The sequence below is a fragment of the Pelobates fuscus genome, chromosome 3 (assembly GCF_036172605.1).
Source record: "Pelobates fuscus isolate aPelFus1 chromosome 3, aPelFus1.pri, whole genome shotgun sequence".
NCBI lineage: Eukaryota > Metazoa > Chordata > Amphibia > Anura > Pelobatidae > Pelobates > Pelobates fuscus.
Genome location: NC_086319.1, coordinates 418940926 through 418963416, shown reverse-complemented (window position 1 = coordinate 418963416; position 22491 = coordinate 418940926). Strand labels below are relative to the sequence as shown.

Sequence of the window (22491 nt, the reverse complement as noted above, 5' to 3'; positions counted from 1 at the left end):
ACCACGACTGACACACACACACACACAGACACCACGACTGACACACACACACACACAGACACCACGACTGACACACACACACACAGACACCACGACTGACACACACACACACACACAGACACCACGACTGACACACACACACACTCACAGACACCACGACTGACACACACACACTCACAGACACCACGACTGACACACACACACACAGACACCACGACTGACACACACACACACAGACACCACGACTGACACACACACACACAGACACCACGACTGACAAAGACACACACAGACACCACGACTGACACGCACACACACAGACACCACGACTGACACGCACACACACACAGACACCACGACTGACACGCACACACACACAGACACCACGACTGACACGCACACACACACAGACACCACGACTGACACGCACACACACACAGACACCACGACTGACACGCACACACACACAGACACCACGACTGACACGCACACACACACACACAGACACCACGACTGACACGCACACACACACAGACACCACGACTGACACACACACACAGACACCACGACTGACACACACACAGACACCACGACTGACACACACACACACACAGACACCACGACTGACACACACACACTCACAGACACCACGACTGACACACACACACACAGACACCACGACTGACACACACACACACAGACACCACGACTGACACACACACACACAGACACCACGACTGACAAAGACACACACAGACACCACGACTGACACGCACACACACAGACACCACGACTGACACGCACACACACACAGACACCACGACTGACACGCACACACACACAGACACCACGACTGACACGCACACACACACAGACACCACGACTGACACGCACACACACACAGACACCACGACTGACACGCACACACACACAGACACCACGACTGACACGCACACACACACACACAGACACCACGACTGACACGCACACACACACACCACGACTGACACCACGACTGACACGCACACACACACACCACGACTGACACCACGACTGACACACACACACAGACACCACGACTGACACACACACACACACACACAGACACCACGACTGACACACACACACACACACACAGACACCACGACTGACACACACACACACACAGACACCACGACTGACACACACACACACACAGACACCACGACTGACACACACACAGACACCACGACTGACACACACACACACACAGACACCACGACTGACACACACACACACACAGACACCACGACTGACACACACACACACACAGACACCACGACTGACACACACACACAGACACCACGACTGACACACACACACACAGACACCACGACTGACACACACACACACAGACACCACGACTGACACACACACACACTCACAGACACCACGACTGACACACACACACAGACACCACGACTGACACACACACACACACAGACACCACGACTGACACACACACACACAGACACCACGACTGACACACACACACACAGACACCACGACTGACAAAGACACACACAGACACCACGACTGACAAAGACACACACAGACACCACGACTGACAAAGACACACAGACACCACGACTGACAAAGACACACACAGACACCACGACTGACAAAGACACACACAGACACCACGACTGACAAAGACACACACAGACACCACGACTGACAAAGACACACACACACAGACACCACGACTGACACACACACACAGACACCACGACAGACAAAGACACACACAGACACCACGACTGACACACACACACAGACACCACGACAGACAAAGACACACACACACCACGACAGACAAAGACACACACAGACACCACGACAGACAAAGACACACACATACAGACAGACAGACAAAGACACACACATACAGACAGACACACAGCATGACACAGACAGACACACAGCATGACGCAGACAGACAGACACACAGCATGACGCAGACAGACTGACGCAGACACACAGCATGACGCAGACAGACTGACGCAGACACACAGCATGACACAGACTGACGCAGACACACAGCATGACGCAGACAGACTGACGCAGACAAACACACTCCCACTGACATACATATTCTTTAGTACCTGTGGGTGGGCAGACTGGTAGCTGTGCTGGCGGCCGCAGGGAGAACTTGAAATGCGGCCGCAGGGGAAGCTCTTCATGAGGCCGGGAGCAGGCTCTTCTGGGGGAGCAGGCTGTTCTGTCTCTGCTCCCCCTCCCTCGCGCACAGCTTAATGAGACCGGAGCCGGAATATGACGTCATATTCCGGCCCCGGTCTCTTTCTAGCGCTCGAGGGAGGGGGAGCAGAGACAGAACAGCCTGCTCCCCCAGAAGAGCCTGCTCCCGGCCTCATGTGGAGCTTCCCCTGCGGCCGCCTTTCAAGTTCTCCCTGCGGCCGCAGGTCACCCCGGCCCCAGGTGCCGACGGCCCACCGGGAAATTTCCCGGTATCCCGGTGGGCCAGTCCGGCCCTGCCAGGAGGTTGCTGACCTTGCAGCATCTAGGGTAAACTAACTTGTCTGAGCAGATTTTATGACAATATCCTATTGACTGCTTGTTTGGCTTTTTTAAAGTCTTCTAAGGTTTATGCAGCTCAATAATGGTTTTTATAGCTATTAGCTGTTTTTGAACTCTGTCCCTCCCTCGATATATATACTGCTTGGGTATTCCCCATGAGTAAATGCAGGAAAAAAGGAAAATTTGCTTCATACTTACCGTAATTTTCTTTTTCTGATCATTATTCATGGCAGCATTACGGTCCCACCCATATACTATAAGATGTGATGCTAGTTACTAAGACTGCCTGATGGGAAGGGGGAGGATCTATTTATACCAGTTCCAGAGTTCAGTTTCCTGTCCTTTCTGCTGTAAGGGGAGGAGCTACCCATGAGTAAATGCTGCCATGAATAATGATCAGGAAAATGTTTTTTTTTTTTTTACTGTAATAATTAGGATGTGGAATTCTCTGCCTGAAGAAGTGGTTTTATCAGAGTCCATACAGATGTTCAAACAGCTACTAGATGCATTCTTGCAAAAACAGAATATTCAAGGATATAATCTTTCATTGTAGGGTAATAACTGCTTGATCCAAGGATAAATCTGACTGCCATTCTGGGGTCAAGAAGGAATTTATTTCCTAGTTTGTTGCAAAATTGGAAGTGCTTCAAACTGTTTTTTTGGATCAACAGCTGTGACAGACATTAATAATGAGATGACAGATGGGGGCTGTGATAGACATTAATAATGAGTATGTGGCTGCAGTTCTTATCACTGAATACACGTGTGCAAACTAACGGCGGCCATTTTGTCTCTCGAACGTGGGCAGCGGTACATGGTCGTTGACGACCTGGATCTAATTTCGGGCACTCTACCCGGCGAACACCCGGTAAACCAATACCGCTGCCCATCAAAGTTCCCGAAACAGTACGAAAACGTTTAGGAGACCTAAACTACCGAACAAAGGGAACAGCCAGGGGGAACCTTCGTCTGCATTCGTGTGAGAAGCCCGGTCAAGCCTAATTTTCTCTAGAACGGTTTTGGGGCTTCACCTCTTGGTCGACCAGTTAAAACTTTACTCAAATGAAGTTCCCGAACCACCGAATGGACCTGAGTGATATTTTGACAAAGTGTGCGCTTAGGTGATTTGGTGATGTGACTTTCGTGGGGTTCTGAAATATTAAAATGTGTTTTAGGATGTTTGTAAATATTGTACATTTTCTGTACCTTAGATTTAATTACCGTATTTTCCGCTCCATAAGACGCACTTTTTTTCCCCTCAAAAGTGAGGGGAAATGTCTGTGCGTCTTATGGAGCGAATATGAAGGTTTACTTACCTGTCTTGCAGCGTTGGCCGCCAGCACAGGGCGCACCGCGGTAGTGGAACTTGAATTTCATGTTCCGGTTTCCGGCGGGACTGAAAGGAAGTGTGCACAAGCTGAGTGCGCACTTCCTTTCAGTCCCGCCGGAAACCGGAACATGAAATTCAAGTTCCACTACCGCGGTGCGCCCTGTGCTGCCGGCCAACGCTACAAGACAGGTAAGTAATTATGGGACAAGGGGAGGGGGACAGTATGGGAGAGAAGAATATGGGGAGGGGGATGAAGTCTATGAGGGGGGGGGATGAAGTCTATGAGGGGGGGGGATGAAGGGGGGGGGGATGAAGTCTATGAGGGGGGGGGATGAAGTCTATGAGGGGGGGGGATGAAGTCTATGAGGGGGGGGGATGAAGTCTATGAGGGGGGGGGATGAAGTCTATGAGGGGGGGGGATGAAGTCTATGAGGGGGGGGGGATGAAGTCTATGAGGGGGGGGGGATGAAGTCTATGAGGGGGGGGGGATGAAGTCTATGAGGGGGGGGATGAAGTCTATGAGGGGGGGGATGAAGTCTATGGGGGGGGGATGAAGTCTATGGGGGGGGGATGAAGTCTATGGGGGGGGGATGAAGTCTATGGGGGGGGATGAAGTCTATGGGGGGGGGGATGAAGTCTATGGGGGGGGGGATGAAGTCTATGGGGGGGGGGGGGATGAAGTCTATGGGGGGGGGGGATGAAGTCTATGGGGGGGGATGAAGTCTATGGGGGGGGGATGAAGTCTATGGGGGGGGGATGAAGATGAAGTCTATGGGGGGGATGAAGTCTATGGGGGGGATGAAGTCTATGGGGGGGGATGAAGTCTGATGGGGGGATGAAGTCTATGGGGGGGGATGAAGTCTATGGGGGGGGATGAAGTCTATGGGGGGGGATGAAGTCTATGGGGGGGGATGAAGTCTATGGGGGGGGGGGATGAAGTCTATGGGGGGGGGATGAAGTCTATGGGGGGGGGATGAAGTCTATGGGGGGGGATGAAGTCAATGGGGGGGATGAAGTCAATGGGGGGGATGAAGTCAATGGGGAGGGGGGGATGAAGTCAATGGGGAGGGGGGGATGAAGTCAATGGGGAGGGGGGGGGATGAAGTCAATGGGGAGGGGGGGGGATGAAGTCAATGGGAAGGGGGGGGGATGAAGTCAATGGGGAGGGGGGGAGATGAAGTCAATGGGGAGGGGGGGAGATGAAGTCAATGGGGAGGGGGGGGAGATGAAGTCAATGGGGAGGGGGGGAGATGAAGTCTATGGGGAGGGGGGGAGATGAAGTCTATGGGGAGGGGGGGAGATGAAGTCTATGGAGAGGGGTGACACTATGGGACAGGGGAGAAAAAAAATATTCTGTACAAACTGTCCCATAGTAAGAAACACTATGGGTCAGTTTGTTCAGAATATTTTTTTTCTGGGTTTTTTCCTCTAAAAACTAGGTGCGTCTTATGGTGAGGTGCGTCTTATGGAGCGAAAAATATGGTAGATCAAAGAGTTGTTCTTACTCCATTATCTCTCGGGCACAAAGGAGGGGTCTGTGTGAAATGTTTACTTGTCCCTAGTCCCCTCTTGGGTCCATTGGGGGAATGCCCCTGGAATAGGATTTAAGAAACTGTGGCTGAATAAAAATCAGTTGACTCCCAGAACTGTGTGTCGTCCTGTTACTGGGGGGGATTTTGCCTTGGATATTTTATTGCTTCCTCTGCTACAACGATTACACAGCAGAGATACATATGCTGGGTATTGGAGCTGTGCTACAGTGGTCTTGCTGGTAATGTGACACTCGGTGATTGTCTTTGTCTCCCCACCCCAGGGCCTGAATATTTCACCACATACCTGCATGTCCTGTGCCCTGGGGCCCTAGAATTCGACAGTCACCCCCTCCCTCCATCACAGGGCTTACAGGAACACAGGAAGGTCATTCACACCAACCTTTGTGTTTACCAGCTGCTGATCGCTCAAAGACATTTCTTGCTAATAATTCATATATTTCCACTGCAATTGTGAAAGCATAAGTACATGGCAACTATTCTTTAAAAACCAGAATATAAAGTAAAAAAAAAAAGAGAGGAAAAATGTGTGTGTGCATGTATCTATATTATTACATTTATTTATGGAAATCTAGAATCTTGCGTTCTGTGTCCTTTCAGTTCCTTACGGTCAGGGCCCAGACTGTGAGGAATTGTCGGTGAATCTGTTAAACTCTTGTTTCCCTATACATGCTTTCTCTAACTGCCCAGTTTTCACGAAGTGTGGCAAGTTAGTGGTTCCTGGGAAGTGGTATAGAAACCGGACGTTTGCTCTGGATTACGGTGACACAGTTTGTGGTTATTGCTGAGTTAGACAAATAATTAGAAGAAAAGTTTACTTCTTCTTGAGATGATCCCTAAATCAAATATTGAAAGTGTAACCACGTGTGTATTGGTACAATAATGGTTTCATGCACAAACTGGAGGAAACTAATAATGTGACCTGCCCACACACTTACCTATTACTATAACGTGGACAGGCTCTGTCCACGGTCATTGGACCTGTGTTTCTTCTGGAGTGAATGGCGGAATTCAGATGTTCTGATTTGTGAGGCAGGTGCCGGTGGGGAATAACACTTATTGAATTACTTACACTAGGTCACTGTTTTTTAATTGAACACACTCACTAGCATTGTACCTCAGGCTCTTTCGTGTGCCAAACTAGACACTAGCACATCCATGCACATAATTAGCCATTTGTGCACACCTCACTGGCCAATCCTTCACACTCCATGCTTGAATACAGCATTCCAAAGCAAAGCTGGCAATGATCTGTTATAGAATGAGGGGTGTATAGATATTGGAATAATCTGTTTTTAGAGAATGAGGGCTGTCCTAGATGCTGGGAAGGATCTGTTATAGAATGAGGGCTGTGTAGATGCTGGGAAGGATCTGTTATAGAATGAGGGGTTGGGAAGGGTCTGTTACAGAATGAGGGGCTGGGAATGATCTGTTATAGAATGAGGGCTGTGTAGTTGCTGGGAAGGGTCTGTTATAGAATGAGGGGCTGTGTAGATGATGGGAAGGGTCTGTCATAGAATGAGGGTCTGTGTAGATGATGGGAAGGGTCTGTTATCGAATGAGGGCTGTGTAGTTGCTGGGAAGGGTCTGTTATCGAATGAGGGGCTGTGTAGATGCTGGGAAGGGTCTGTTATCGAATGAGGGGCTGTGTAGATGCTGGGAAGGGTCTGTTATCGAATGAGGGCTGTGCTGGGAAGGGTCTGTTATCGAATGAGGGGCTGTGTAGATGCTGGGAAGGATCTGTTATCGAATATGGGCTGTGTAGTTGCTGGGAAGGGTCTGTTATCGCATGAGGGGCTGTGTAGTTGCTGGGAAGGGTCTGTTATCGAATGAGGGGCTGTGTAGATGCTGGGAAGGGTCTGTTATCGAATGAGGGGCTGTGTAGATGCTGGGAAGGATCTGTTATCGAATGAGGGCTGTGTAGTTGCTGGGAAGGGTCTGTTATCGTATGAGGGGCTGTGTAGTTGCTGGGAAGGGTCTGTTATCGCATGAGGGGCTGTGTAGATGTTCAGAATGTTGTTTTTAATATATAACATTACATGACTGTGAACAGTCTACCCTAGATGGATGTGTAGCCTTTTTGGGTGAGTTCTGTCCGTGATGAGTCTAGTGGATGAGAAAAGGACATATAAACCCTTAAAGAACAAATAAACAAGTAAAATAGGAGAGAATATGAATTTCTATTCTAACTGGAGAATAACTTTAATAGTTTGAAAGGTATGTAAGGGGGATAGGGGCCCAGGGATACTATCTGGAGAGCTGGCTAGATGATCCAGAATATTCTGTACATTTTGGATCGCCTTTTTCTCCGGCTGTGTCCATACTCGTTCAGTTTCCCTGGAATATTTTCTTCACCAGAAATTTCCTTGGACAAATTCCAGAGTGTTTGTCAGTCTGTTTCCTGCACAGCTGCGGGAGTCATCACTCAGCCCATGGTCCTCCCGTCCCACCTCCTGGCCATTCATTACTCCTGTCCTCAATCAGGATATCTTGCTTTGCTCTCTCCAAGTTCGGTGCAATCTCTCTAAATCTTGCTCTGTCTCTATATGTCTCACTCTCTCCCAACATCCACCTTAGGTTCTGTCAATAATCTCCCTGCACTATGCTCTCTCTGCCCTTCTATAATTTACTTCCCTGTACGCCTGTGCTGTCTCTGTGTCTCTCTCTCTCTATTTCTCTTGCCCCAGCTGTCTGTGTATTCCTATCTCTCTGTCTCCCTGCACTCTGTGCTGTCTCGGTGTATTCCTATCTCTCTGTCGCGGTGTATTCCTATTGCTCTCTGCCTCTCTGTCTCCCTGCACTCTGCGCTGTCTCGGTGTATTCCTATTGCTCTCTGTCTCTGTGTATTCCTGCCTCTGTCTCCCTGCACTCTGCCCTGTCTCGGTGTATTCCTATTGCTCTCTGTCTCTGTGTATTCCTGCCTCTCTGTCTCCCTGCACTCTGTGCTGTCTCGGTGTATTCCTATCTCTCTGTCTCGGTGTATTCCTATTGCTCTCTGCCTCTCTGTCTCCCTGCACTCTGCGCTGTCTCGGTGTATTCCTATTGCTCTCTGTCTCTGTGTATTCCTGCCTCTCTGTCTCCCTGCACTCTGTGCTGTCTCGGTGTATTCCTATCTCTCTGTCTCGGTGTATTCCTATTGCTCTCTGCCTCTCTGTCTCCCTGCACTCTGCGCTGTCTCTGTGTATTCCTATTGCTCTCTGTCTCTGCGTATTCCTGCCTCTCTGTCTCCCTGCACTCTGCGCTGTCTCGGTGTATTCCTATTGCTCTCTGTCTCTGTGTATTCCTATCTCTCTGTCTCCCTGCACTCTGCCCTGTCTCGGTGTATTCCTATCTCTCTGTCTCTGTGTATTCCTATTGCTCTCTGTCTCTGTGTATTCCTATCTCTCTGTCTCCCTGCACTCTGCGCTGTCTCGGTGTATTCCTACCCGTCTCCCCTCCTCCTTGCTGCCTTTTCCTCAGGTCCTCCATCATTTGATTACTGCTTCTCTGTGTGCTGGTAACTGGATTCTGCACTTCCCCTGTTCATTCACTGCTCCGAATTAAATATAAAAGACCCTCTTTGTCCATAGACTAAATGCCACGTTTAGGATCATTAATGCTCAAGAGGGTGTGGAGCAAAGGATTGTGGGATGGCTTGTTTAAAACATATATAATCTCTGTGTGAGCCATTCTTTAATTCCAGGAGGAGGTGAGGGAGCGTTCCTGCAGTGACCCATTAGTTTCCATTACCTAGTGTGGGATGCTTTCTAGAAACTCTGCTTACTGTTCCCTGCCTTACCTCGCCTTCACCCTCAGTCACTGTGCCAACAGGGTGAGGACATGGTCCCCATCCAGCAGTTATGTGAGTGCACGTTGTGGGGGCTGTGAGTGTAAGTGCATGTTCGGGGGGCCGTGAGTGTGCATTTGGGTATAATGAGTGCCAATTCCTTATCCTTTTTATAGCAATACCATTGATAAACATCAGACTCCCTCTTATAGAACAGAGCCAACGTTGTTAACCCCTTCACGACCGGGTTAGACAGATATTTTCACAATTCTGAGGGGCAGATGTTAACCCTATTATAATCCCTGCAGACGTAAAGCTAAATATTCTCATTAAAAAGGAAATGTCATGGCGCTGAGCCCACTCAAAGCTTGGAAATCTATTGCTCGCACACTCAGCCCTCGGGTTATTATAGGCCGTTGTGTAGATGTGTGTGACCTAACAGTTTCATGTTTGTAATGCCTGATATCTGCTGTGTTTATCCCCAAAACCACGCAACATACCGTGCAAAGAGGCTGGACAATTGTCAGCACTCCAGATGTCTAGATGTTACGGACTACATCTCCTATAATGCTCCTAGAGACATAATGCTGGCAAAGCATTAGGGGAGATTATTTGTTGCAGGGTTACTTTTCAATGTGCACCTGGAGCGGACCTCCCCCCTCTCCCCCTCCCCCCCCCCTTTTCTGGCTGCTACTAGACCCCATTGCGGCTCCCGTGACCCACCATGCCAAGCTCTGCCCTCTTCCGTTCAGTAGTTTAATGACGATCAGGACATCCAGACGTATAAACAGCTGTTGTCCTCTACAACGCTGGTTATTCCAGCACTAGGACTGGCAAGGGGTTAATACATAGAAATACAGGATATTGGAGTTGCTGTAATCAGCGATATTAACGTAACAGAATAAAATCAAACAACGTGTTACAAAGTCACAAACGCCTGTTACCCTCACTGTACGGGAGTCTCTCAGGCTTTATTCCATACAATGGACATTGGAAGCGATTTAAGTATTACACAGCTCTGCCAGATATGATCTTGTAAAGTGCTACGGAATCTGTTGGAACTATATAAATGGCGATAATAATAATAATAATAATATATGTGTGTATATGCATGCAGCCTATCAGCTACTTTGGAGCCTTTTAAAAACCATTTGTGTGCTCTGATACGATGTTCCAGGCTGGGGAGTAATCCTGGCTGAATGTGTTGTCTTCATGGGGTCTTTGGGCCTAGTAAATATCCGCTGTGCGTTTTACAGGGGAAGTTGCACAGTTACGACATGTTAGTCACGTCTTACTGTTTTTTCCGTGTGCTCAGCACATACAGGCAGTGAGACATTATCTCCGTGTGCTGTGTCTCTGCTATAAATTCCTGGCTGAGTAATGTGCAGAGGCATGTTGGCTGGGCAGCTGAACCCTTTACACCCAGTTCCAGTCTGCAGTCAGTGTGGTGGTGGTGTTGGTTGGTAGTAGGGTTAGACCGATAATCAGTTTGACCGATATTCCAGATTTTGGCAAATATCGGTATCTGCCACTATTGGTACCGATTGCTGATCATGTGAGAAGCAGCGGTGGCCCAGTGCACGCAGCGCATCCATAAGGCGACACAGGTGGCTGTCCTAGGGCGCACCGGCTCTAGGGGCGCAAGAATCAAGTGACCGACAGGAAGGAAGCGCACATCGGTCCCCCTTACCAGTCGCTCAGTGTAGCATGGTTGAGTGGAGCAGTGTGGACCGCGGTACAGGAGCTTCACTGTGAGTCCGGCCAGGTACAGGAAACTGAAGCTCATGTACTGCAGTCTGCTGCGCTCCTTTACGCTACAAAATAGATCATGAGGCACACCAGAGAAGGGAGAGGACCACTAAGGGACAGGGAGAGGACCACTAAGGGACAGGAAGGGGAGGGGAAAGATGCACTAAGTGACTGGGAGGGGAAAGGAGAGGAACACTAAATATTCTTGAAAACAAAATAATCTGACTGGCATGTATATTTTGTAAATTTACCACTTAATTTAAAATAAAATATTTGCTAAAAAAAAAATATTAAATAAACATGTTCAGTAAACAGTAGATTTGTGTAGAAATTTTCTTTTTTCATAACGGTAAATGTACAGAATATCAATAAGTTATTGGCTATCAGCCTAAAAGTTCACAGATTATCGGCTCTAAAAAAATCAATATGTGTCGATCCCTAGCTGGTAATTGGGTACTGTCATATCGATGGGCGTGTTATTTGTACAGATGCAGAGCTAGACATGCTTGGAATGTAGACAGTGCACATACCATTATATAGATCTCAATACTGCGAGAATCGACTCAATGGTCAAAAATGGCCCCTGATTTTATTTCATTTTTAGCGGTCTCGCACCCCGGACTGTCCTGGAGCCATATCACTCATTATTGCGGGTGTAGCCTTTAAGTTGTAGTTTTGCTTTGTCTCCTGGTTAACCGACGTTTAAATTGATGTGTTAAAATTCTCGCCAGCTGCAACATGGTTCCCAGTTTCCCTGTTCTATCGTTTGACGTTAATACTCTGTGTGTGCATGGCCTTAGCTTGTTTAGGTACAGGTAATAGCATAAATCAGGCTGGAAAAAAATCAGATTTTTTTTATTTACATTTCTTAAATCTGATTTATTTTTACTAAAATGATTTTGAATAAAAATTCTATCTAAAGATGGCCTATTTAGGATATATTATAGTTCAACGGTTATTCAGCATGAAAACAGGATTAGTTATGTAGCCCGACGCTGTATATTCATGCAATATTTACATTATTGGTAAATTCAAATAATACAAGTAAATTGAACTTGTCTGCACAGATAACATTTTCTTTATTCACAGGGAAATGTTCAAAATCTTGTTGTGCGAGTATTAGACTGTTTTCTCGTACAATATTCAGTGAGCGCTGTGTGTTAGTGTTGGACTGTTTTCTCGTACAATATTCAGTGTGCGCTGTGTGTTAGTATTGGACTGTTTTCTCGTACAATATTCAGTGTGCGCTGTGTGTTAGTATTGGACTGTTTTCTCGTACAATATTCAGTGAGCGCTCTGTGTTAGTATTGGACAGTTTTCTCGTACAATATTCAGTGAGCGCTGTGTGTTAGTAATGGAATGTTTTCTCGTACAATATTCAGTGAGCGCTGTGTGTTAGTAATGGAATGTTTTCTCGTACAATATTCAGTGATCGCTGTGTGTTAGTAATGGACTGTTTTCTCGTACAATATTCAGTGAGCGCTGTGTGTTAGTGTTGGACTGTTTTCTCGTACAATATTCAGTGTGCGCTGTGTGTTAGTATTGGACTGTTTTCTCGTACAATATTCAGTGTGCGCTGTGTGTTAGTATTGGACAGTTTTCTCGTACAATATTCAGTGAGCGCTGTGTGTTAGTAATGGACTGTTTTCTCGTACAATATTCAGTGTGCGCTGTGTGTTAGTATTGGACAGTTTTCTCGTACAATATTCAGTGTGCGCTGTGTGTTAGTATTGGACAGTTTTCTCGTACAATATTCAGTGTGCGCTGTGTGTTAGTATTGGACTGTTTTCTCGTACAATATTCAGTGTGCGCTGTGTGTTAGTATTGGACTGTTTTCTCGTACAATATTCAGTGAGCGCTGTGTTAGTATTGGACTGTTTTCTCGTACAATATTCAGTGAGCGCTGTGTGTTAGTATTGGACTGTTTTCTCGCACATTATTCAGTGAGCGCTGTGTGTTAGTAATGGACTTTTTTCTCGTACAATATTCAGTGAGCGCTGTGCGAGTATTGGACTGTTTTCTCGTACAATATTCAGTGAGCGCTGTGTGTTAGTATTGGACTGTTTTCTCGTACAATATTCAGTGAGCGCTGTGTGTTAGTATTGGACTGTTTTCTCGTACAATATTCAGCGAGCGCTGTGTGTTAGTATTGGACTGTTTTCTCGTACAATATTCAGTGAGCGCTGTGTGTTCGTATTGGACTGTTTCCTTGTACAATATTCAGTGAGCGCTCTGTGTTAGTAATGGACTGTTTTCTCGTACAATATTCAGTGAGCGCTGTGTGTTAGTATTGGACTGTTTTCTCGTACAATATTCAGTGAGCGCTGTGTGTTAGTGTTGGACTGTTTTCTCGTACAATATTCAGTGAGCGCTGTGCGAGTATTGGACTGTTTTCCTCTCGTTCTTTAATGGATAATGAACAAGTTTGAAAGCCAATGTCTCAGCGGGATAAAAAGAATTTCCCGTTGTTTGTGTTTTTTTCCCAATTTAACTTTCTAACGTAAAACACATCTTGTTCCATAATCTAAAACGTCCTCCTTTCTGCAGTGAGTGAAAGAAAAGCTTCCTAAGAATCCAAATTAAATGAGTTTATAGTGTGTGCCATATGGGAGCTGGAAGCTTCTGGTAAAATTCTCGACTAAACAGATGTTTTGTTTAATTCAAAAAAACTCCTCAGGCCTGTCCCAGCCTAGACATGTTCCCAGCCTCCCTGCATTCAAAGGGTTAAATTACGAAGGTTGTTTGGGGCTAAATCTCACTAAAAGCAACAAATAGGAATCCCTGTGTGTGAGGCGCTCTCTTATCCCATCAGAGGGGGCGTCACTGACCCTATAACTTATAGGAATCCCTGTGTGTGAGACGCTCTCTTATCCCATCAGAGGGAGCGTCACTGACCCTATAACTTATAGGAATCCCTGTGTGTGAGACGCTCTCTTATCCCATCAGAGGGAGCGTCACTGACCCTATAACTTATAGGAATCCCTGTGTGTGAGACACTCTCTTATCCCATCAGAGGGGACGTCACTGACCCTATAACTTATAGGAATCCCTGTGTGTGAGACGCTCTCTTATCCCATCAGAGGGGGCGTCACTGACCCTATAACTTATAGGAACCCCTGTGTGTGAGACACTCTCTTATCCCATCAGAGGGGGCGTCACTGACCCTATAACTTATAGGAATCCCTGTGTGTGAGACGCTCTCTTATCCCATCAGAGGGAGCGTCACTGACCCTATAACTTATAGGAATCCCTGTGTGTGAGACGCTCTCTTATCCCATCAGAAGGGGCGTCACTGACCCTATAACTTATAGGAATCCCTGTGTGTGAGACGCTCTCTTATCCCATCAGAGGGGGCGTCACTGACCCTATAACTTATAGGAATCCTTGTGTGTGAGACACTCTCTTATCCCATCAGAGGGGACGTCACTGACCCTATAACTTATAGGAATCCCTGTGTGTGAGACGCTCTCTTATCCCATCAGTGGGGGCGTCACTGACCCTATAACTTATAGGAATCCCTGTGTGTGAGACGCTCTCTTATCCCATCAGAGGGGGCGTCACTGACCCTATAACTTATAGGAATCCCTGTGTGTGAGACGCTCTCTTATCCCATCAGAGGGGACGTCACTGTCCCTATAACTTATAGGAATCCCTGTGTGTGAGACACTCTCTTATCCCATCAGAGGGGACATCACTGACCCTATAACTTATAGGAACCCCTGTGTGTGAGATGCTCTCATCCCATCAGAGGGGGCGTCACTGACCCTATAACTTATAGGAATCCCTGTGTGGGAGACGCTCTCTTATCCCATCAGAGGGGGCGTCACTGACCCTATAACTTATAGGAATCCCTGTGTGTTAGACACTCTCTTATCCCATCAGAGGGGCGTCACTGACCCTATAACTTATAGGAATCCCTGTGTGTGAGACACTCTCTTATCCCATCAGAGGGGACATCACTGACCCTATAACTTATAGGAACCCCTGTGTGTGAGATGCTCTCATCCCATCAGAGGGGGCGTCACTGACCCTATAACTTATAGGAATCCCTGTGTGGGAGACGCTCTCTTATCCCATCAGAGGGGGCGTCACTGACCCTATAACTTATAGGAATCCCTGTGTGTTAGACACTCTCTTATCCCATCAGAGGGGCGTCACTGACCCTATAACTTATAGGAATGCCTGTGTGGGAGAAGCTCTCTTATCCCATCAGAGGGGGCGTCACTGTCCCTATAACTTATAGGAATCCCTGTGTGTGAGACGCTCTCTTATCCCATCAGAGGGGACGTCACTGACCCTATAACTTATAGGAATCCCTGTGTGTGAGACGCTCTCTTATCCCATCAGAGGGGGCGTCACTGACCCTATAACTTATAGGAATCCCTGTGTGTGAGACGCTCTCTTATCCCATCAGAGGGGACGTCACTGACCCTATAACTTAAAGGAATCCCTGTGTGCGAGACGCTCTCTTATCCCATCAGAGGGGACGTCACTGACCCTATAACTTATAGGAATCCCTGTGTGTGAGACGCTCTCTTATCCCATCAGAGGGGGCGTCACTGACCCTATAACTTATAGGAATCCCTGTGTGTGAGACGCTCTCTTATCCCATCAGAGGGGACGTCACTGACCCTATAACTTATAGGAATCCCTGTGTGTGAGACGCTCTCTTATCCCATCAGAGGGGGCGTCACTGACCCTATAACTTATAGGAATCCCTGTGTGGGAGACGCTCTCTTATCCCATCAGAGGGGGCGTCACTGACCCTATAACTTATAGGAATCCCTGTGTGTGAGACGCTCTCTTATCCCATCAGAGGGGGTGTCACTGACCCTATAACTTATAGGAATCCCTGTGTGTGAGACACTCTCCTATCCCATCAGAGGGGGCGTCACTGACCCTATAACTTATAGGAATCCCTGTGTGTGAGACACTCTTATCCCATCAGAGGGGCTTCACTGACCCTATAACTTATAGGAATCCCTGTGTGAGACGCTCTCTTATCCCATCAGAGGGGGCGTCACTGACCCTATAACTTATAGGAATCCCTGTGTGTGAGATGCTCTCTTATCCCATCAGAGGGGACGTCACTGTCCCTATAACTTATAGGAATCCCTGTGTGTGGGAGACGCTCTCTTATCCCATCAGAGGGGGCATCACTGACCCTATAACTTATAGGAATCCCTGTGTGTGAGACCCTCTCTTATCCCATCAGAGGGGACGTCACTGACCCTATAACTTATAGGAATCCCTGTGTGTGAGACGCTCTCTTATCCCATCAGAGGGGACGTCACTGACCCTATAACTTATAGGAATCCCTGTGTGTGAGACGCTCTCTTATCCCATCAGAGGGGGCGTCACTGACCCTATAACTTATAGGAATCCCTGTGTGTGAGACGCTCTCTTATCCCATCAGAGGGGACGTCACTGACCCTATAACTTATAGGAATCCCTGTGTGTGAGACGCTCTCTTATCCCATCATGTTGGCAGTTACTTAGAATAATAGAGTAACTTTGTACAGACCGTATTTTCTGTTGCCCAATTTCCTTCTCTCTGAATAAATGCTGATCGAGTCGGTTTGTGTGTGGTTCCGCTGTAGATTTCTGGAAATAATTCCGTATTGTCCTGGCATGTCTAGTGTCTGTTTATATCTGACTGTACTATTTCATGTCAGTCCACACCTGCACAATTCATTATGTATGGCACATTCTTATGTATTCCTATCATGTCTACATGCTCTGCTGAGTCTTACACTTGGGCAAATAAATGTAGATATTCTGAAATTAAAAACTACCAGCTTACTGACTGGTAAATGTTATGTAATATGGATTACTTGAGTATATCCAATTCTGACTCATTAAATTCAGAACTAGTTTTCTGTGCCCTGGCTCCCAGGCCGTGCCTGCCCATGCCCCCTTACTCCCGAACCCGAGATTTTGGCTATTTGCACCTTGTGCGTTTGGCAGGGCACCCTGTGCCCTTAAGTTTTTACTCTTAAAACAGCCCCAGAGGGAATGGTGTGATTACGAAGATTTCACATTTTGGACATTGATAGGTGCTCAGTGCATTGCTGGCATGCTCAGATTAAAGTTAGGTGGGCACAGCTCGGATCTGATCTGCCCGTTCTTCTATCTAGTGGTGTTTTCCTCTTTCAGCTGCACAGTTTAGCTGATGGGCACAGCCACAGGTTCAGTGTCACCAGACTAATATATTTACTTGGAGATCTTGGCTACCAACATGTAAAACCATCAAGCCATCTACTGTTTTTATGAAACTGCAGACTGGTTCTCTGTGATAACATTCCACATCGCTAGCGTTTATCAGTGTGTTTACTGCTTCCACTGGAAGGCATGGTATCCACTACCCATTCTAGATCACTGTTAGCCTTTACTTCTCCCACTGGAAGGTTATTCCAGATATCCACTACCCTTTCTATATCACTGTTGACCTTTACTGCTCTCAGTGGATGTACTAACCACTGTATCTGCTCATTACAGATGTCTTGATATCCACATTTGTTTGTGCTCAGTATAGAATACATTGATAATACCTTTCTATATGCTCAGTATGTGTTGCTCACAGTAAGGTTTGTTACCAATTATTGCTATGTATTTATGTTTTACCTCCAGAAAAGCTCCTGGTTCTCACTGTAGCTACTGACCGTACAGAGGGATACGACCGGTTCCTGCGAACAGCAAAGCACTTTAACTACACAATACATGTGAGTAATGACCCCTATGGTATTGCTGTCTTGGCTCTTGCTCCAGCTCCTTTCCTCCCTTACTCCGTCTCCCCTATGCCCTTACTCCGTCTCCCCTATGCCCTTACTCCGTCTCCCCTATGCCCTTACTCCGTCTCCCCTATGCCCTTACTCCGTCTCCCCTATGCCCTTACTCCGTCTCCCCTATGCCCTTACTCCGTCTCCCCTGCGCCCTTACTCCGTCTCCCCTGCGCCCTTACTCCGTCTCCCCTGCGCCCTTACTCCGTCTCCCCTGCGCCCTTACTCCGTCTCCCCTGCGCCCTTACTCCGTCTCCCCTGCGCCCTTACTCCGTCTCCCCTGCGCCCTTACTCCGTCTCCCCTGCGCCCTTACTCCGTCTCCCCTGCGCCCTTACTCCGTCTCCCCTGCGCCCTTACTCCGTCTCCCCTGCGCCCTTACTCCGTCTCCCCTGCGCCCTTACTCCGTCTCCCCTGCGCCCTTACTCCGTCTCCCCTGCGCCCTTACTCCGTCTCCCCTGCGCCCTTACTCCGTCTCCCCTGCGCCCTTACTCCGTCTCCCCTGCGCCCTTACTCCGTCTCCCCTGCGCCCTTACTCCGTCTCCCCTGCGCCCTTACTCCGTCTCCCCTGCGCCCTTACTCCGTCTCCCCTGCGCCCTTACTCCGTCTCCCCTGCGCCCTTACTCCGTCTCCCCTGCGCCCTTACTCCGTCTCCCCTGCGCCCTTACTCCGTCTCCCCTGCGCCCTTACTCCGTCTCCCCTGCGCCCTTACTCCTGCTCCCCTGCGCCCTTACTCCTGCTCCCTTGCGCCCTTACTCCTGCTCCCTTGCGCCTTTACTCCTTCTCCCCTACGCCCTTACTCCTTCTCCCTTGCGCCTTTACTCCTTCTCCCCTACGCCCTTACTCCTTCTCCCCTACCCCTATGCCCTTGCTCCTTCTCCCCTACCCCTATGCCCTTGCTCCTTGTCCCCCACCCCTATGCCCTTGCTCCTTGTCCCCCGTCCCTATGCCCTTGCTCCTTGTCCCCCGTCCCTATGCCCTTGCTCCTTGTCCCCCGCTCGTATGCCCTTGCTCCTTCTCCCCCGCTCGTATGCCCTTGCTCCTTCTCCCCCGCTCGTATGCCCTTGCTCCTTCTCCCCCGCTCGTATGCCCTTGCTCCTTCTCCCCCGCTCGTATGCCCTTGCTCCTTCTCCCCCGCTCGTATGCCCTTGCTCCTTCTCCCCCGCTCGTATGCCCTTGCTCCTTCTCCCCCGCTCGTATGCCCTTGCTCCTTCTCCCCCGCTCGTATGCCCTTGCTCCTTCTCCCCCGCTCGTATGCCCTTGCTCCTTCTCCCCCGCTCGTATGCCCTTGCTCCTTCTCCCCTGCTCGTATGCCCTTGCTCCTTCTCCCCCGCTCGTATGCCCTTGCTCCTTCTCCCCCGCTCGTATGCCCTTGCTCCTTCTCCCCCGCTCGTATGCCCTTGCTCCTTCTCCCCCGCTCGTATGCCCTTGCTCCTTCTCCCCCGCTCGTATGCCCTTGCTCCTTCTCCCCCGCTCGTATGCCCTTGCTCCTTCTCCCCCGCTCGTATGCCCTTGCTCCTTCTCCCCCGCTCGTATGCCCTTGCTCCTTCTCCCCCGCTCCCATGCCCTTGCTCCTTCTCCCCCGCTCCCATGCCCTTGCTCCTTCTCCCCCGCTCCCATGCCCTTGCTCCTTCTCCCCCGCTCCCATGCCCTTGCTCCTTCTCCCCCGCTCCCATGCCCTTGCTCCTTCTCCCCCGCTCCCATGCCCTTGCTCCTTCTCCCCCGCTCCCATGCCCTTGCTCCTTCTCCCCTGCTCCTATGCCCTTGCTCCTTCTCCCCTGCTCCTATGCCCTTGCTCCTTCTCCCCTGCTCCTATGCCCTTGCTCCTTCTCCCCTGCTCCTATGCCCTTGCTCCTTCTCCCCTGCTCCTATGCCCTTGCTCCTTCTCCTCTGCTCCTATGCCCTTGCTCCTTGTCCCCTATGCCCTTGCTCCTTGTCCCCTATGCCCTTGCTCCTTGTCCCCTATGCCCTTGCTCCTCGTCCCCTATGCCCTTGCTCCTCGTCCCCTATGCCCTTGCTCCTCGTCCCCTATGCCCTTGCTCCTCGTCCCCTATGCCCTTGCTCCTCGTCCCCTATGCCCTTGCTCCTCGTCCCCTATGCCCTTGCTCCTCGTCCCCTATGCCCTTGCTCCTCGTCCCCTATGCCCTTGCTCCTCGTCCCCTATGCCCTTGCTCCTCGTCCCCTATGCCCTTGCTCCTCGTCCCCTATGCCCTTGCTCCTCGTCCCCTATGCCCTTGCTCCTTGTCCCCTATGCCCTTGCTCCTTGTCCCCTATGCCCTTGCTCCTTGTCCCCTATGCCCTTGCTCCTTGTCCCCTATGCCCTTGCTCCTTGTCCCCTATGCCCTTGCTCCTTGTCCCCTATGCCCTTGCTCCTTGTCCCCATGCCCTTGCTCCTTGTCCCCTATGCCCTTGCTCCTTGTCCCCTACCCCTATGCCCTTGCTCCTTGTCCCCTACCCCTATGCCCTTGCTCCCTCTCCCACCCCTATGCCCTCGCTCCTTCTCCCCTACCCCTATTCCCTCGCGCCTTCTTCCTCCCCTCTCCTGTGCCTTCTCCCTCCTCTCTCCTGTGCCCTCGTGCCTTCTCCCTCCCCTCTCCTGTGCCCTCGCGCCTTCTCCCTCCCCTCTCCCGAGACCTTGCTCGTTCTTCCTTCCCTTCCCCCCTCTCCCGTGCCCTCGCTCCTTCTTCCTTCCCTCCCCCCTCTCCCGTGCCCTCGCTCCTTCTTCCTTCCCTCCCCCCTCTCCCGTGCCCTCGCTCCTTCTTCCCTCCCCCCTTCCCGTGCCCTCGCTCCTTCTTCCCTCCCCCCCTTCCCGTTCCCTCGCTCTTTTCCTCCCCCCCTTCCCGTTCCCTCGCTCTTTCCTTCCCTCCCCCCCTTCCCGTTCCCTTGCTCTTTCCTTTCCTTCCCCCCCCTTCCCATGCCCTCGCTCTTTCCTTTCCTTCCCCCCCTTCCCGTGCCCTCGCTCTTTCCTTTCCTTCCCCCCCTTCCCGTGCCCTCGCTCTTGCTCCTTTATTACTCCTGATTTTCATTTATCCTGACTTGCTTTCGATTCGGTCCAGACTCTAGGTTTGGGGCAGGAGTGGAAGGGAGGTGACGTTGCTCGTACTCCTTCTCCCTTACGCCCTTACTCTTTCTCCCTTACGCCCTTACTCTTTCTCCCTTATGCCCTTACTCTTTCTCCCTTATGCCCTTTCTCCTTCTCCCTTATGCCCTTACTCCTGCTCCCTTACGCCCTTACTCCTGCTCCCTTACGCCCTTACTCCTGCTCCCTTACGCCCTTACTCCTGCTCCCTTACGCCCTTGCTCTTTCCTTCCCTCCCCCTTCCCGTGCCCTTGCTCTTTCCTTCCCTCCCCCCTTTCCCGTTCCCTCGCTCTTTCCTTCCCTCCCCCTTCCCGTGCCCTCGCTCTTTCCTTCCCTCCCCCCTTCCCGTGCCCTCGCTCTTTCCTTCCCTCCCCCCTTCCCGTGCCCTCGCTCTTTCCTTCCCTCCCCCCTTCCCGTGCCCTCGCTCTTTCCTTCCCTCCCCCCTTCCTGTGCCCTCGCTCTTTCCTTCCCCCCCCCCTTCCCGTGCCCTCGCTCTTTCCTTCCCCCCCCCCCCCCCCTTCCCGTGCCCTCGCTCTGGCTCCTTTATTACTCCTGATTTTCATTTATCCTGACTTGCTTTCGATTCGGTCCAGACTCTAGGTTTGGGGCAGGAGTGGAAGGGAGGTGACGTTGCTCGTACAGTGGGAGGAGGCCAGAAGGTGCGATGGTTGAAGGAAGAGTTGGAGAAATACCATGAGCAAGAGGACCTTGTTGTCATGTTTGTAGACAGGTAAATAGATTGTTTGGGCAGCTGGTTGGTAGGAGGGAGAAAACATGAGACTGCTTGAAAACTGGAAGCCTGAAAGTGAAGGATTAGGTGTGGCTAATTTTCCTCTCTGTTTATTTTCTCCATCCACCATTTTTTCTTTCTCTACTGTCCACCTCACACTCCCGTTCCTCTATATTCACTACCCTCCACCTCACATTCTCGTTCCTCTATTTCCACTACCATCCAACTCACATTCCCGCTACTCTATCTCCACTCCCCTCTATCCTATTCCTTCTCCAGTTATGATGTGATTTTAGCTGGGAGTCCCATTGAGCTTCTCTGGAAGTTCCAGCAATTTGATCACAAGGTGGTGTTCTCTGCGGAGGGTTTCTGCTGGCCAGACTGGTCCCTTGCTGAGAAGTATCCAACCGTCGGCAATGGAAAACGATTTCTCAACTCTGGAGGTAGCTGGGCTGTCTGTCTTTCCCTGTCTGTCTCTGTCTGTATTTACTGTATCTAGAAATAAGTGTAAGTGTGTAAATAAAACACCAGAACATAATCTATCCTACTGAAATCACTCACATAATAAAGTTAGCGCATAAAATATAACCATTTAATAAGTATTATTAAAAAGGTAAAAGAACCTATAAACACGGGAATACAAGAGAGGGTGCAATAAATACAGAGAATATTGTTCTATAATATAAGTACAATTACTAAGAGAATACTTGCTGGCGAAACGTGCGTCAGGGCTCAGCCGCACTCCTTACCCTGTGCCAAATAAGCCCCTTATCCTACATTTAGCTTTAGATTCTTCTTAGTCAGATCCATTTGGTGTTTATAACTTCACCGTGTAGGAAGATCGTTGGGGCTGGCAGGGAAAGAGTTCCGCTATTGTAGTGCATTTGCAGGAATAATTTAGACTCCGTAATCCTTTCAGCTTAGCAATATATT

The 22491-nt window shown here is 49.5% G+C and overlaps 1 protein-coding gene across 1 annotated transcript in view; it reads left to right on the top strand.

Moving 5' to 3' along the window:
• Nucleotides 1–22491, top strand: part of PLOD3 (procollagen-lysine,2-oxoglutarate 5-dioxygenase 3) — a 56586-nt gene that overhangs the window by 7230 nt on the left and 26865 nt on the right. The window contains exons 2-4 of the mRNA XM_063449776.1: nucleotides 17603–17694; nucleotides 21422–21558; nucleotides 21838–22001. Coding sequence (XP_063305846.1) covers nucleotides 17603–17694; nucleotides 21422–21558; nucleotides 21838–22001 — 393 coding nt within the window. The remainder of the gene's footprint in view (nucleotides 1–17602; nucleotides 17695–21421; nucleotides 21559–21837; nucleotides 22002–22491) is intronic.